At 56.0% G+C, this 16,064-nt stretch overlaps 1 protein-coding gene across 9 annotated transcripts; it reads right to left on the minus strand.

Annotated features, from left to right (window-relative positions):
- Positions 1–583: 583 nt before the first annotated feature.
- On the minus strand, positions 584–10,083 carry INPP5J (inositol polyphosphate-5-phosphatase J). 9 transcript variants are annotated; one of them, XM_069496915.1, is made up of 14 exons: positions 10,055–10,083; positions 9,717–9,914; positions 6,944–8,109; positions 6,470–6,583; positions 6,231–6,339; positions 5,888–6,004; positions 5,393–5,568; positions 4,884–4,995; positions 4,605–4,714; positions 4,276–4,459; positions 1,961–2,098; positions 1,721–1,798; positions 1,490–1,594; positions 584–1,349 (listed from the first exon to the last, which is right to left on the minus strand). In XM_069496915.1, exons 2-14 carry the CDS (start codon positions 9,903–9,905, stop codon positions 843–845), a joined length of 3,105 nt encoding a protein of 1,034 aa, XP_069353016.1. In that variant the 5' UTR covers positions 9,906–9,914; positions 10,055–10,083; the 3' UTR covers positions 584–842. The 9 variants fall into 9 exon arrangements, with proteins under 9 accessions (XP_069353016.1, XP_069353019.1, XP_069353018.1 ...); XM_069496918.1 differs by lacking the exon at positions 10,055–10,083 and adding an exon at positions 8,725–8,753 and having other exon boundaries at positions 9,717–9,870; XM_069496917.1 differs by lacking the exon at positions 10,055–10,083 and adding an exon at positions 8,644–8,753 and having other exon boundaries at positions 9,717–9,870.
- Between the last annotated feature and the right edge of the window lie 5,981 nt (positions 10,084–16,064).

A 16,064-nucleotide genomic window follows, 5' to 3' on the forward strand; every position in this document is an offset into this window, starting at 1 on the left:
TTTCACAGAAATGCCTGTGTCTGAATCCAGGATGGGGGTGGGCATCAGAGAGGGCTTCCAAGCTCCCCTCTTCCCAGGGGGGCCCCTTCTTTTAACAGCTGCTGTGGCCTTCCTGGCCCAGCCCTGGCCTACTCTTTCTGCCCCAAACCTAAATTCAGCTCTCCTCTGTGGTTTGGGCAGGGACCTCCCTCTACCACTCTGAACCTCAGTTTCCTTTGAAAAAGGGAGTTGTAAACAACAGCTACCTCATAGGGTTATTGAAAATTAAGTGAACCGATATATACATGGTGCTTAGAACCTAGTAAACATTCGCTCCCTCCAACATATAGCCAAACTGTGCTTTGGTGTCTGATCTTGAGAGGCTGATGTAATCCTCTTAGGGGCCTCGTTTTGCTCACCTGTGAAATGGGTCTAAGAATAGCACGGAACCCACAGGGTTGTGGTGCAGAGTAAAGAAGATGGCATGTATAACGTATACAGCTGGTACCTGGTGATGTCAGTCTGTCGTTATCTCACCTCTTTAGTTCCTGAATCTGGCTCCCCCCACCCCCAGACTGCTTACAAGTTAGGAAGGAGCCGGCAGTGAGGCTGGAGAATTTAATTCCTAATGGATGACCTCCAGGATTGGGACACCATCCCAGATGGGGGCCCGGCAGGGCTTTGCTGATTGTCACAGTTGAGGTGCCAGGACTGAGTTTTGGGGGACCCTAGTTGGCCACCCCTAGCCAGGACAAAGTGGCAGGTGCAGACACAGCTGGAGCGGCAGCAGGAGAGAGGCAGGTGGGTTTGCGAAAGATTGAGGCAGAGTGGGGGCCACCTGGGCCCATCGGCCTGCTCTGCCCTCAGGGCCCCAGGCCCCCTTCCTCTAGCCCCTGCCGGCCCTGGGGGCTGGGGGACAGGCTGTCGGGGGCCAGGGCCTCCTGATCCTGTCCCCAGGAGCCACCACCACCAGGGTCTACAGTCTCCAAGCGCAAGGCAGGCAGCAGGCCCAGGCTTCGAGGCACAGCTGGTTGGAAGGCCCACGAGCCAGGCAGCGCAGAGGGCCCCTCCTCACTACTGCCCCGGCTGCCGCCATCACTGCTCCTATTAGGAGCCACCCGGGGCAGGTGGCGGCTCTGGGGTGAGGGGCTACGGCTGGCACCACGGCGTTCACGAGATGAGGGCCGTAGGGCAAGACTGGGGAATCGGGCCAGTCCTGGGCTGCGACTACGGTGTCCCTTGGACTTGCCAGGACTGGGGCTGCGGGACTTGGGTGCAAGCAGCTCCAGAGTGCTGTCATCCTCACCCTCCGAGCTGGTGCCCGAGCTGTCTGTGCTGCTGCTGGACGACTCCGAGGTAGGCAGCGAGATCTGGGGGGGAATGCTGGTCACTGGGGCACCCCACTTCCCAAGCCACTGAGGCCTCTTGGAACCGAGCAAAAGTAGAGGCCGTGGCATTTGAACAAGGTCTTTCGGCACCCCCTGCAGACCCTGCAGTCTGGCCTACTTACCTGGAAGGGTTCAGTGACGCCAATGAGGATGCTGTGGTTGTGGCTGTAGTAGCCCAGGATAAAGTCTCCATGGCCCTTGGGCAGCGATTCCTCACTGAATGTCACCTGGTGGGCCCAGGAGTATAGGTCGCAGTTGGGGTCAGGGAGCCCGCCTCAGGGCCCCCCAAGTCGAGTCCTGAGACCCCAAGGGCAATGGGGACTTCTCCTGACTCTCCCCCACCTTTCAAGTACCTGGTAGATATTCCCGTCCACGTCTTCATGTTTGGCCCAGACATAAGCCACGTAGTCCTTACAGTGGCGGAAACCCACCTGGGACGGGAGGAATCAGTGTCGTGACCCCTAATGCCTTATCCCAGCAGCCTCTAGGTGACGTATCAAAATCTGGACAAGCCAGTGACTCTACCGTGGTGTCCAGCTGCTCCTCCAGGCCCCTTCCTTCCCTGAGTCGCTGCCCACCCCTGCCCCTCTCACCCGGTACAAGCCGATCCAGTCCCAGGAGCTGCGGGCAAACACTGTTTCCATGCGGTACCTCGCCACAGCCTGCTCGGGCCGCACCCACTCGTCTGCCACCTCCAGCCGCACCAGTGGCATGTCGTCCCTAAAAGCAAACTGCCCAGGCAAGGCAGGGGCAGGGGGACAACGTCAGGAGAGGTCCTCTGGTAACCCACACACCTAGGACTCCTGCACTGAATCAGTGCAAACTGGCTGAGACAAGGGGCCTCTGAGGCCACTCCACAGACAGGGAAACTGAGACAGAACAGGTCTAGGATAAATGCCAACTTCCTGCCACCCAGCTCAGAGCTCCTCCTGCCCATAACCTCCTTAGGGAGTGAGTGAGAACACAGCTTTGAAGGTATCAGACCCTGCATTTGGCCCTGACTCTGCCACTAACAGGTTTTTCAACCCTGGGTGAGTTCTGGGCCTCTCTGAATGCCAGGGACCTTGTCTGTAAACCCAGAGGCTCTTATTGAACTCTTGGGGTTGTTGTGCAGACTCAATGAGATACCATTTGTAAAGCATCCTATAAACTTCCCAGTGTAACAGTAAGTGCTCAATAAATGATTTGCCTGTATGCTAGCGAGGGAGATCATTCTGGGGTAAGCTGAACACCCCTGGGCTGCCAAGAAGGGCCCTGGAGACCTCGGTGCCTTTCTAGGCTCTACCACTAACTTGCTGTGTGACCTCAGGAAAGGCCCTAGCCATTCCAAGACTCAGTTTCCCTACCTGAGTCTAAGTGCTAAGGGGCCACTAACCATTGCCTTGTCATCAGTCTATGAAATTAGAACCATGAGTATCTTTCCCCCAACGTCAACCCAGACTGACCAGGAGGGTCACACAAGTGGGTGGAGCTGCTGAGGTGGTAGGTGGCCAGGGTATTAGTTCCACCTCTGTCCTTCAGGGTGGACACAGAAGGGCTCAGGTGGTGCCAGCCTCAGACCTTTGTCTCCTCCCCTGTTTATCTGGTTTCAGGTTTCTCTCCCTCAGGCTCTGAGCCAAGCTGTTCCAGAAGAAACTGGCACATTCTTTCCCTGTTCCTGTGTTTCTAGCAGCCGGATCTGGCAAGGGTGGGCCCTTGGAAATGCCCTCCAAGGCCCTGCAGGGTCAAAAGCCCTGCCGAGCACTGCTCTGACTGCGTTGCCCTGGGTAACAGACTTACGTTCTCTGAGCCTCGGTTTCCCTCACCAGTGAAATGAGTAGGAGAATTTGGACATCTCATGGTCTACGGAGGCATTCAAAGGGATGACATATGTAAAGTAGCCTACCCAGGGCCCGGCATGTGGTAGGTACTCAACAGGTAACGTTTTATGAGGGACAGAGTCCAGGACAAGTAGAGAAGGACAAGGTGCGGTGCCAAAAGGTACGGTTTTCAAGGTGAGGTCCCTGATTGAGGGTAAAACCTCATGTCCAAGCCCTGTACCAGAGGTCACGGGAGGCCAGGCGTGGGCAGATTTCCATTCCCAGCTAAAGACATAGGCCGATGTCCCACTAACTGCCCATGTGACAAAGTTACCAGGAAAAACATTCTCCGGCTTCCTGAGCTCCCTCTTATCAGATCAAGAGACTTGGAGAGCCCAGAATTGGGTTTCAGGGCTGGAAAGGTGGGATCTATTCCTCTCTGCTGCCGCCGAGCTTGTGTGTGACTTGGGGCGTGCGCCTGCACCACGAGGAGCCTCAGATGTCCCCAACAGAAAAAAAGGGAGTTGGACTACATGGTCTCTCAGGTCTGGTTCTGACATTCTAGGATTTCTCCTTTTTCCTTTGGCAACTGGAGACCTCAATCCTAAATATAGTACTCAAGTGTAGTAACTATGTAAAGTTGAGCCTTGTATTTCTCATATCTCTACTCCTCCCCCCCCCACTACTCACTCTCATAATGCCTGGCATATGGTGAGACAGTAAGTACTCTGTAAATAAATAAGAAATGAATATGCATGAATGTTACATGCGGTTTGATTTTGCTGGTCTTCTTATATATGCGAATTTTCACACAAGTTGCCCTAAATCTTGCTCAGAAGAAGGGAGTTGCTGATTAGTGGGAAAGGCATGGGCTCTGAAATCAGACTGGCTTGGTTTCAAATGCTAACTCTTCCTCTCACTAGCTGTGTGATCCTGGGCAAGTGACGCAATGTCTCTGGGCCTCAGCTTCCTCATCTGAAAATGGGGATCCCAACCCCACCTCCACCCTGTTAGGACAGCTAGACGCTGCTGAGGGCAGGTACAAGGGGCAGTGGGGTGCTGAGTTGGGCCTGGGGATGTCAGGAGGGGAGGATGAGGCCAGAAGTCACCTGTAGGACAAACTGGGCGGCCACAGGCTTGTGGTCACTGACTGTGTATTCCATGTGGCTTCGGTAGCTGTGCTGGGTCACCTGGAGCCGGTGGCTCTCCCGTCCCGAAGGGCTGGGTCCCCCACATGGAGCCTTGACCTTCCACAGGATACGGTCTGTCCAGGCTGGTTTCCGCTTCTTGGCGCTGCAATAGGTAGGGGTACCCCGAGTTTCAGGGGCTGGGGATCAAGGCACAGACCCCAGCCCTGCCTCCTTCTCCTCTTCCCACAGTCTCCCCTTTCCAGAAGGCCCCGGCCCGCGTCCTCACCCCATCCTAGTGCTGAGCTCACCTGGTGTCATATTTGTTGGTACCCACATCAAACTTGAAGGTGGGAGCGAAGTTGAGGGGCCCCTCCTGAAAGCCCTTCAGGATGGGCCAGGTGTTCTTGGCCATGTTGAGCTGTGGGGGGTCCAGAAGGGCAGGACTGGACAGCAGCCTGGGCTCTGCAGTGCCCAGGGAGGGGGCAGGGCAGGTGAGGGCAAGGACCATGGCCTAAGGTACAGGTAGGTGTGTCCTGAGACATGCTTTGTATGCCTGGGAGTCTGGGGTGGGGGCTGGGATCCCCCACCTGGTCCTTCTCCCAGAGCTGATGGAGCTGGTCGCTGTCGATGGCGAACTTGACGAAATGCAGGTCGTAGCTCTCAATGCGGAAGTTCAGGTCCCCAAACCAGAACACAAGGCTGTTGACATATAGGGGGATCAATGGATTCATGGGAAGGGCTCAGTCCAGATCCTTCCAACCAGCTCCCATCCAACCCAATAGCCCTGGCACCTCTAGGGATGTAGCGCGGTGGGGGTGGGGAGTGCCAGAGCCTCCAGCCCGCCAAAGAGCAGGGGGGATGGGGGCCAGCCTAGAGGAAATTAGGTTCCGACCCTCAGCAAGGCCCTGCCCCTCAACAAAGCTCCACCCTGCAGGCTCTGCCACTCCCCAGCAATGTTACCTGCATTGCTGCTCCTACTAGTAGTCTGGGTGGTCGCTCACCGCCATAGGCCCCGCCTCTCTCCACAAGCCCCACCCAGGCCGGTCCTCAGTCCCCATCGCGACCCCGCCCACTTGGGCCCGGCCCTGGGCCGTACTCGTGATCCAGGATGCCGGGTGCTCCGGGCCCCTGGAATTGCTGGAGACTGAGGATGGTCTGGAAGTTGTCCTTGCGCTGCTCCGCCTTGTCCATATGCGCGGGCAAGTGACAGTTGAGGAAGCAGAGCATGTGCCCGAAGGCCGCCAGGCGCACGCTCACGCCACCCTTGTTACCCTAGGGAGGCAGGGTTGGGCGGGTCATGGGCGGGCCTAAGCTGGGAGGTGAGGCACTGGGCGGGGCGGATGGGGGGCGGATGAGGCTGGCAGAGGGTGGGTCCCTTGAAGAGGGCGAAACAGTGGGACTCAGCGGTGGGGACAGAAAAGGGGCAGGGCCTGAGACAGGGGATGTGCTATTGGCAGTGCGTGGGAAGGGGCAGGCAGCAGGCTAAGGGGTGGAGCGTGGGGAGGGGACCTTGCCAATGTATGGGGACCGGGGGACTAATCTAGGGCCACCGCCAGGTCCCACCCTCTCCCAGGCCCGCTCTCCACCTCACCCAGTAGCCACCCAGGCCGGTGCGCGTGCAGTCGGTCTGCACGTCCCGCAGGAACGGCAGGTGGTAGTACTTGGCGAACAGCAGCAGGATGACGCCCTGCATCCTCACAGAACTCACCTGCGTGGGGAGGCGATGGGAGGCTGGGGGACGAGACACAACCCCCACCCCCAGCCCGCCCTCGGCCCCCTCTTCCTTTCCCCTGTCCTTAAGGTCTGCTCCTCCAGCCTCCTATTTCAGGGATCCAGGAACAGAGGCCCAGCGGGCCTCACAGTGAGTCAGGGCAGAGCTGGGGCCAGGCAACCCGGCAGGGTCTCGCCTGTCCAGGGGGCGAGAGGGCCCTTACCAGCACGAAGTTGAAGGGCCCCAGCGCATCCATGAAGAGCTCACTCCACTGATCCGTGAAGAGAGCGTCCTTGAGTCGCTTGTTGATCATGGAGTTCACTTCCTGCAACCTGGGGAGGTGGAGGCGGGGCGGCTGTTGGATTAGAGAGGCACCCCAGAAGCCCCTGTCATGGGTGGGGGGTCCGGGAGGCCAGAGGGGCTCTGGAGAGGGGTCCACACGCCCTGCCTCCTCATCCTCACCCTATTGCGATCATGTCTGCGCCATCACTGTCATCACCACCGCCCAGGTGGAGGAGGGACGTGACATCGTCAGGGGGCATGGCGGTGCCCACATTCCATGTGACCACAGTGATCCTGTGGGGAGGGGCACAGAAGGGTTTACTGTGGGCACCACTCCCTCACCCTCACCCTTCCTTTCACAGGGAGCTCTCTAGGGAAGTAAACTGAGGCAGGTGTGGGTATCAGCCATTAGAAGGAGCCACACGGGCCCAGCATCCCTCCTACCAGACTCTCCCTGGAGAGATCAGCTGGGGGGGGGCAAGTCCCTTAGGAGGGGATGCTGTCTTCTGACGGTCCCAGAGTGTACCCAGCACCTCCCTCCCCAGGGACTCTTTCTCAGGGAGACAAACTGAGGCAGAATAGGCTATCCACCCTGGAAGAATGGCAGTCTCAGCTTTAAGCCCCAACAACCTTTCTTGGGAGAGGCCCCCTCACCGGAAGCCGGGGTCACTCTTGCAGGTAGGTTGAGCTGACCAAGAAGAGGACGACGAGGTGGATGTAGAAGGGGAGATGGTGACTGGGGCTGGGGCTTCTTGGGCCTGAAGGTTGGGGCTCGGGCACCTGCCAGGCCCTGCACCCTGGGTGCCAAGCCTGGGGAGGGCCATCTCAGGGGCCGTGGGGACACCGGGAGAGTGGTTGGGGGAGCGGTTGGGGGAGCGGCTGGGAGACCGGGGTGGCTTGGGCAGAGGTGGGGGCACAGTCTGGCTTGAGGATGCCCCCGGCCGGAAGGTGGGGGACAGAAGTCCAGGGGAGCGGGTGCCAGGCTCTGGAGGGCCCTGGCCCATATCCAAGGGCAGGGTCTGGGGTGGCTGTGGCAGGACAGGATCTTCAGGGCTGCTGTGGGAGGCCTCAGGCCGGGCTCGGAAAGAGGAGGAGAACCGGGGGTCTAGGGAGGCTTGGATGGAGGATGGGGGGCCCATAGGACCAGATGCCTGTGCTGGAGGCTGGAGACACCCCTCAGAAGGAGGGAGAGGTCTAGGGGTTGGGGCATCCCTCTGTCTAGCCGGTGTCCGTCCCACAGAGGCCGGAGTTGATGCCATGGATGCTGGAGCCAGGGCCTGCTCCTGAGAGGGCGACAGAACCGGACTGGGCACTGGGGAAGGGTTGGACGGGGGCTGTGAGGGCTGCGGCTCAGAAGCCAGGGCCAGGCTCAGGCCTGAGGCTGCCAGTGCTGGCGTGGGTCCCACGGAGGCAGGTGGTACCTGCTTCTGGTCCCTGGAAGTTGGGGCCAGACTGGGCCCCAGAGTGGCTGGGGGAGACGTTGGCCCAGCTGAGGCAGACATTACCAACTGCCCCAGGGATGTCGGAGCCAGGACTGAGCCTGAGGTTGCTGGGGGAGGCTTTGGTCCAGCCGAGGCAGACATCACCAGCTGGCCCACAGATGTTGGAGCCAGGCTGGAGCTGCGGTGGGCAGGAGCTGTTTTCTGCCCCCCAGGGGTACACAGTGGAGCCAGGATAGGTCGAGGAGATGCTAGAGCCAGCCTCAGCCCCTCTGAAGTTGACATAGCTGCTCGTGGACCTACAGGTGCCAGAGCCAACCTTGGTTCCGAGGGTCCTGGGGCTGCCTTCTTTTTTGCTGGGAGCTGAAAACTTGAGTCCACCTTGTAGAAGACAAGTCAAAGACTCAGGGTGACCCTAACCAGGGAATTCAGCCCTGACGTCCATATAGACCCTAGCAGGCCCCAACCAGCTAAAAAAGGCACATTGTTCCGAGGAAGTTCTTCCTACTATCTCACCCCAATCCATCCTCTCTTGGAGGAGACAGGACACAAAGTTCTATCCCCTCCTTTAAGTCTGAAACCTCTTTCACAGATGGGGAAACTGAGACCCTGACTCGAATGAAGCAGAGTGTGAGCCTGAACTTAAGGACTCTCCTTCTCTTCCCAGCTGGCACCCACTCCCTGCCCACCCTGGGCGGCTTCCCCGGGCAAGTCTCCCACTGCAGTCCCTGCAACACCCCTACCTCTCGCCCACCCCCCCAGCCAAGGGCTGCTGACCCAACATCCCAGGTCAGCCCACTTCCAGGCACACTGGGTGCTTCCTGTTAAATACCTCTCCCCTCTCGCATGGTGCCCTCAGGCTCCCCCTGCCAAACATCCCAAGCCTCTTGGTCACAGCCCCGTCTGTCCTCTCACCCATTCCCAGAGCTCTCAGCTAGAGGCTGAGACTGGCCGTGTAGTTTCCAAGCCCAGCTCCGTGTGACCCTAGGCAAGCACCTTTCTGCCCAGGGCCTCAGTTTCCCTGTCTATAAAACGAAGGGACTGGGTGAACGGTTCCTGGCCACATTATGTTCTGGGGAGTCTTGGTCTCACATTCTCTGCATTTACGAGCCTAACGTTTGCTGGAATTCCATCGCGCCCCGCGGAATAGTCCATCCTCACTGAGTGTGGTTCTAACATTCAGAGCAAGTCCAGGATTCAAAGGTGATCCTGGTATGACACCTCTCTGTGTCTCCTCCATCCTCCCCCCCACCTGTGAGGACAGGCAAGCAGGTGTCCCCTTTATGTCCGGTAGGTAGAGGGTGGGTAGTGGGGCCATGCGGGGACCTCCTTTCCCTTCCCCATCCATCCTCTTTCTGATGTCCCCTGTCTCCAGAAGACAGGATAAAGTGTCCTTTGCCAGGGAGGGCAGAAGGTCTACACTTGCCCCAGGGTGGCCCCATCCCTGCCTCCAGAGACGCAGTTCTGTCTCCGTCCCGTGTCCTTCTCAGTTCAGAGAACCTGAAACTCTGCCTCCACCTCCCTTCTCAAACTCAGCTCTTTGAGGCTGCATTTTAGGCATCCTTCTTGGCTCCAAGTGTCCCACTGTGTGCCCCCTCCCCCCCAACCACCACACCGCCTCCAGCACTAACAACTTAGACAGCCCAGATGTCACAGTTTTAGTCTTCAAAGACAAGCCCCCTCATTTTGCATGGGCTCAGAGAGGAAAAGCAACTTGCCCAAGGTCACACAGCAAAGCTGGAGTACTGCTGGGTCCCCTGACACTCAACCCAGGGCTCTCCTGGGGGCTTCGGGAGATGGCTAACTTCGCCTCTTTCTGGGCATGCCATCATTGCCCCTCAGCCCCCAGGGTGCCCTCTTCACCCAGCCCCTGCTTGGTGGGCAGAGAGTACCAGCCCCTCAGCCAGGGGCACCAGAGTGCCTGCAGTGTGGGGGGTGTGGGACCAGGGATTGGGAATAAGGGAGAGCTGGGTTTTAGGGGGACTTACCTTGGAGGGCACCCCAGTTTGAAAAGCCCCATGAGGCTTGGGCAGGGGTCCCAGGCCAGCCCGGGTCCCCGGCCTCCTGCTGCCACTGCTGCTCTGGCCCTCCATGTCTGCAGCCCCCGGCAGCCCGGGCTCCCTCGAGCTCTGGCTCCAGCTCCTCCGCTCCCGGGAACCAGTGATGTCATCAGCCATTTCAACCTGCTGAGAATTTAAAGGCACAGGCTCCCACTTCCCAGCCTGAAGGTGGCCAGGGCAAGGTGGCTACCCCACCCCGGGAATCCTTCAAACTGGCTGCAGAGGCTGGACTGGCCATGGGGTGGGGTGGGGTGGAGAGAGTGTGCCCATCAGTCTGGCCCAGGTCCCAGCTGGCAGCATGGAGGAGGCTGTCTGCCTTCCCCCACATTCCTGCCAGTAGGCCCGGCAGCCCTCGCTCCAGGGAGGGGCATGGTCACACCTGCGGGTAAGGTAGAGACAGGTGGTTCAGAGGTCAGCACCCTCTCCAGGGCCTCAGAAGCATCTGGGTTTCTGTCCTGATCCTGTGACCTTCCTGACTCCCTGCCAGCTCAGGGCTTGCCTTGGCCCCCACCCTTGCCCCATTTTCAGGCCTCGGTGCCTGCTCTCCCCACCTCACCCCCCATCTTCCCATCCCAGAACCAGACACTCAGGCTCCAGCCACTGCAGTCCTTTCCCATCTCAACCTCAGCACCGGCCCCTCCTCGCCTGCAGACACCTCGCTGCCCTCAGATGTCCCCACAGCCAGGCTCGTCCCAGCCCAGCTTCTCTCAGCTTTCCCCCCTCCACTACTCCCTGAGTGTGGCTTGGGAGGGGGACATGCTCAAGGTCACCCAGACAACTGGGGAGGTCTTCCGAGTTTCGATGAGGAAACTCAGTGATTCCAGATTAGCCCAAGCCAGTTGGGGTAACTGGGGGAAGGGAACTTGGGTGGAGAAAGGCCCAGAAGTTGGGGGACAGACTGGCAAGACAGTAAAAAAACAGGCCTGGGAATTCCTATAGCCAGGACCCAACAGAGGGCGTGGTCCCCAACAGGTGCAGGAGAGTGTTTGTTGAATGAGTAAATGAATTAGAAGAGTGAGTGAGTGATGAGGGTCAGATGTGGTTGGGAATGGCTGCGGCCTCTCTGTTTTTGCCTGCTCTCCATGCCCATTCCTATCTGCTAAGCAGTCCCTGAAAGCCCAGTTCCTCCAGAATTTCTGGATTGCTTAGAGAGGAGTGGTTGCACCCAGTTGAGGCAGAAGATGTCCAGAGTTCCGTGGCCAGAGCTCTCTGTTGGTCAACAGGCACCTCTGCGTCTTCATGAGCCTGTGCAGTCCCTTACATGAAGGTGGATGCCTCATCCTTCTCTCCCGGATGCACTTCCCACCGCTGCTTGGCTGTCTCTGGGTCTGGTCTGTATTTTCCGGCCAGCATCTTTGTGAGGCTGGGATTTGTGGGGGCAGAGACTCAGGCCATATCCGGGTGCTGCAGTAGAAAGGTCTTTGCACAGTGATGGTGGAGATGATGACAGTGGTGATAGGGGAGGTGATCGTGGTGGCAGACGTACTGATGTACGTAATTTTGGCGCTGGATGTGGGGGACCGAGAGTCATGGTGGTGAAGGTGGTGGAGGTGATGGTGGTGGCAATGGCGGAGGTGACAACAGGTATAGGTGATGCTGATGGTGAAGGTAGTAGAATGGAGGGATGGTGGTAGTGGCGATGAGGGCGGCAGTCAATAAAAGTGGAGGAGAGATGGAGCAGAGGAGACGGCGGGGGCGCTGTGTCAGTGGAAGAGGTGGTGGGGCTGGAGGTGAAGGCGGGGGTGGCGGTGAGGGAGGGTGTGAGAGTGGATGGGCTGCTGATGCTCAGGTCACCGGAAAGGGAAAGAAAATTTGAACTCCCCCTGTCCAGCCCTCTGACTCCTATTTTACAAATGAGAAAACTGAGGTCCCCAAGAGTACCCCACTTCCGATGAAATCCTGGAGGGGACAGGGGCAGATCCAGGCCCCTGGGACCAGTCCTAGGGCTCAGCCATCTAGGGCAGGGACAGAGACATCAGTGCCCTTTGGAAGCCAGGCAAACATCATGCAAATGAATACGCAGAGAGCTCCTCTACCCCAGAAGCACAAGCCCAGGATTTCCATCCTCCTGCTCCCTGAGCTCAGCCCCTGAAGGCGACTTTGTTTCCAGCCCTGCCGCTGACTTACTTGGGAAGGTCCCTCAGATGCCTGATTTGTGCAAGGGAAATAAAAACACTAGATACCCCCTAAGTTTGCTGTAGAGATTAAATATGATCCTCTATATGAAGAATTTAGCATAGAATCTGGCACAGAAAACTCTCAGTAAAGGTGGCTGCTCTGTAGTTAGCATCACCATCATCATCATCGTCATCATCATCATTATCTGCTTCAGCTGCCCATTTAACGGATGCTGAAACTGAGGCTGAGAGTGCTTGTATTCCTGGGAGGCAAAGGAAAGGGTTCTGAGACCCAGGCCTGGCTTTGCCAGGGGAAGGGGTTGGGCGGGTGGACCCCAGCTGAGAAGGGAGCAGTTAGGAGCTATATTTGCATCCTGGTGTGATGACTAAGGAGGTTGATAACAGGCTCTGGGCCTCAGGGCGGCAGGCTGGGGGCAGCTGCCAGGGAGAACCGCCCCCCTGGAGACGGCTGTCTCCGGAGGCCCCTTCTGGCTCCCTCCCTTCCCTCACTGGGGGGGCAGGGCAGTGTACTGAGGCAGAGGGTGCAGCTCACCGAGCTCCCTCCCGGAAACTCTCAGCGCCATCCTTCTGGCTGTTTGGGTCAGGGGAAGGAAGGGAGGATGCTGGTGGTTGACAGAGTATCCTAGTTACTGTGCATGGTGACCCCGTGAGGTTGGCAAGAAAGCCCCCATTTGACAGAGGAAGAAACTGAGGCCCAGGGATTACCCAGCCAGTAGAGGACAGAGCACGGGGCTCCTAGAAAGGTAGTATATAACTCTCCTCTACAGAGGAGGTGACCATTGAACTCCTTGGAAGGAGAGTCTCTGTTGCCAAATCAAAGCGGAGTAATGCCTTGGGAAGCAGAGAGAACTGCAGGTGCAAAGTATGGGGTGTGGAAGGTTTGGACTGGGAAAGGACACAAAATGCATGCGGGCATTCGTGCGCATTACTCCAGCTCTTTGGTTCAGTGTAAACACGTCTTGAGCTGGGAAGGAAGAGAAATCTTTCTCCTTTCTCTTTCCTCCTCCTCTTCCTCTCTCTACCTTCCAGGGCCACATCAGGGAGGGCTTCTCTGAGGGGAAGTTTACAGGGCACAATGGAGTGTTTCTTTTCCTTCTCCCTCTCTCTTTTTTTTTTTTTAAGAGACGGGGTCTCGCTTTGTCACCCAGGCTGGAGTGCAGTGGCGCGATCATAGCTCACTGCAGCCTTGAACTCCTGGGCTCAAAAGATTCTCCTGCCTCAGCCTCCCAAGTGGCTGGACTTCAGGCACATGCCACGATGCCTGGTGTCCAGGGTTTCTTTTTAGTAACAAGTGCCACATGTTATGTCACTGAAGCCTCGTTCCCTGAGGCAGGTGTCATTCTCATCCCCCCATTCTGCCACTCAGGAAATGGGCTCGAGAAGGAGGAGGAGGAATGACTTTCCCAAGGTCACACAGCTGGAGCTGAGCTCAGGCGTCCCTCCTCCCTCTCCTCTGCTCCCCCTCCTCCCAGGCAGCCCAGCACCCGCTGTCAGCTGCTCTGAAGTGAGTGGCTATTTTTATTCTGGTGCGAGGGGATCTCGAGCAGCAGAGCCATGTAGGTTAGAAGGCTCTAGGACACCCGGCCTCCGCAGGCAAGAGGAAGCTTACTGCAGCGACCCCACCCTGCTGAGCTTGTCTGGGGGCTCTCGTTTCTTGCAGACCGTCCTGTGCTGGGCTCCCATGTCTCCAGAAACTTCTTTATTGGAGCTCAGAACAGAGAATAGAGCCAGACTAAGCCCTGGGCATGGCCCTGATCCCAGATCCAACTTGAGCCCTACTCTTGGTAGGGTAAACTGAGCTCTAATCTCATGTCAAGGCTGAGCCTCCACTCCAGCTCCAGACTGACCCCTGACTCTATACACATACTGAACCCTGATCCAAATCTGACTAAGGATGATACCAACTTGAGACCTTGGTTTTGGACCCAGACTGAACCCTTATCTTAGTCTAAGACTGAGCCCTAGTCACAGACTGAACTTTAACCCCAGTCCAGACTGACCCTTGCTTTAGACTGAACCTGACTCTGGTGGAAGACTGAGCCCTGCTCTTGGTCACAGACTGAGCCCTGAGCCTAATCATTGACTGAACCTTGATCTCACACTGAATTCTGATCCAGGGTCACACAACTCTGGTCACACATGGAGACCTGACCTCAGGCTGTGCCTTGAATCTGGTCAAAGGCTGAGCCCTGAATTTAGTCATTGACTGAGCCATGACCCTGGTCACATACTGAGCCTTGATCCTGGTTACAGACTAAGCCTACTCATTGACTGAGCCCTGACTCTAGCCCCAGACTTGGTCCTAAACCTGACATTGACCCTATCTGAACTTGACCCCATCACATGCTAAACCCTAACTCCAGCTCCACCCTAGGAAGGCTTCTGGCCTACATTACATGCTGCCACATAAGGGGTATGGATTACGAGCAGAGATCTGTCCTGGGAGATCTTGGGCCTCCCATGCTGCTGATGTCAGAATGTTCCTGTTATTATTGTGGCCACTGTCTCCACTGCTGGTTCCACTGGCTGGTTGGTCAACCCTCATAAACCCAAACTGTGGCCCCTACAGGCCGCGGCATTCAGGTTAATGCAATGAGAGTGGTTTGGTGGCATCTGTCCAGCGAACAACAAGGGCCCATGGGGCACTGGGGTTTGGCTCTGTCAGCAGAAAAACCAAAGTCTCCGTGGGGCCTCTGGCTTCAGTCACTCTGGGGCCTTTGCTGGGGAAGGGGTTGCAGTGGAGGAAAACAGTGGAATATGTCCCATTATTTTTGTAAACAAAGTTTTACTATTTGTGTTTAGGTAATATATGCTTATGATATAAAATACAGGAAAAAAGTGTAAAAGAGAAAAAAATTTCACCTATAATTTCACCCAGCAAGAGAGGACCATTTGTCTTTTTGGATTATTTCCTTCCAGATTTTTTTTTGGGGGGGGGAATCTAGGCATATATATTCATATACACATATTTTATAAAGTTGGTTGGCTACTGTGTTGCCACCACAGTGTCCATTGCAGTCCATCTCCTTCTTAACGGGAACTGGAATATGACGGACCCAACCCACAGCTTTAGGAATGGGTTAAGCCAATAAGCAATTTATATCCATTCCCTCCCCCCCTCCCCCCCGCCCTGCACAGGATTAGATCACAAATGGACCAGTGAGATATGAGGATATTTTTGCTGAGGGCTTTTGGGAAAGAAAGCTTGTTTTCTATCCTGAGGAAGTTATTGAAAAAGATGATTTCTCCTCCATTAGATGTGAACAAAGAAGACTATGGCTCTGGTTACTGCTGGCAGCCATCTTGACACCATGTGGGGAATTGGCCTAAGGATAAGCTGACCCTATGGAAAGCAGAACAGAGAGAGACCAGGTCTTGGTGACTTCGTCAACTGGATCGAACCTCACCTGAAGCCCTACCTGCCATTGGACTTTTTAACTTATTTGAGCCAACCGATTCCTTTTATTGTTTAAGCCAGTTTAAGTTGGAGTTAGTGTGATTTGCAGCCCAGAGCATCACAACTCCCAACTGATATTGCTATATTACTGTTTCATGGCTCCCCCCCTCTTTTTAATACCATAACTGTGTCATGCAACACTGTGCTACATCGTTTTTAACAATTGCATGGTTGTCCATCCTATGGAGGTGCCCTCATTTATTTAACTCATCTCCTGCCGTGACGTGTTTAAGTTGTGTTTTCAGTTTTTCACCACAGTAAACAGTGTTCTGATAAACAACCCTGACCTAACAATTGGTCCCCTCTCTGATGATTACTTTGGGGCAAATTCTGAGACATGGGATTACTGGTCAAACAAATATTTTTCCAGTTTTGATTTTTGATTTATTGAGTCAATTGCCCTTCAGAAAGCTTGCGTAAATTCAAATTTCCACAGAAGTAAATAGAGTGTTAGAGATAGCCTATGGTGTCAACAGTCTAGACAGGACCAATTACATTAATATTTATAATGTCATATGTTTATAGAAAATGGATATTAAATAACAGCTCTAAGCCTGTTATTTTTATATCTTGTGTTTTTTTGTTTGTTTGTTTTTTGAGACAGCGTCTCATTCTGTTACCTGGGCTAGAGTGCTGTAGCATCAGCCTAGCTCAAGGCAACCTCAAACTCCAGGGCTCAAG

The sequence above is a fragment of the Eulemur rufifrons genome, chromosome 21 (assembly GCF_041146395.1).
Source record: "Eulemur rufifrons isolate Redbay chromosome 21, OSU_ERuf_1, whole genome shotgun sequence".
Classification (NCBI taxonomy): Eukaryota; Metazoa; Chordata; class Mammalia; order Primates; family Lemuridae; genus Eulemur; species Eulemur rufifrons.

Coding starts and splice junctions, on each gene's coding strand:
- INPP5J (XM_069496915.1), bottom strand. CDS start 9,905: ATGGCTGATGACATCACTGGTTCCCGGGAGCGGAGGAGCTGGAGCCAG. Junction 1,799..1,960: donor ACTGGATCGGCTTGTACCGG/GTGAGAGGGGCA, acceptor CTCCCGTCCCAG/GTGGGTTTCCGCCACTGTAA. Junction 1,595..1,720: donor TGGACGGGAATATCTACCAG/GTACTTGAAAGG, acceptor TGGGCCCACCAG/GTGACATTCAGTGAGGAATC.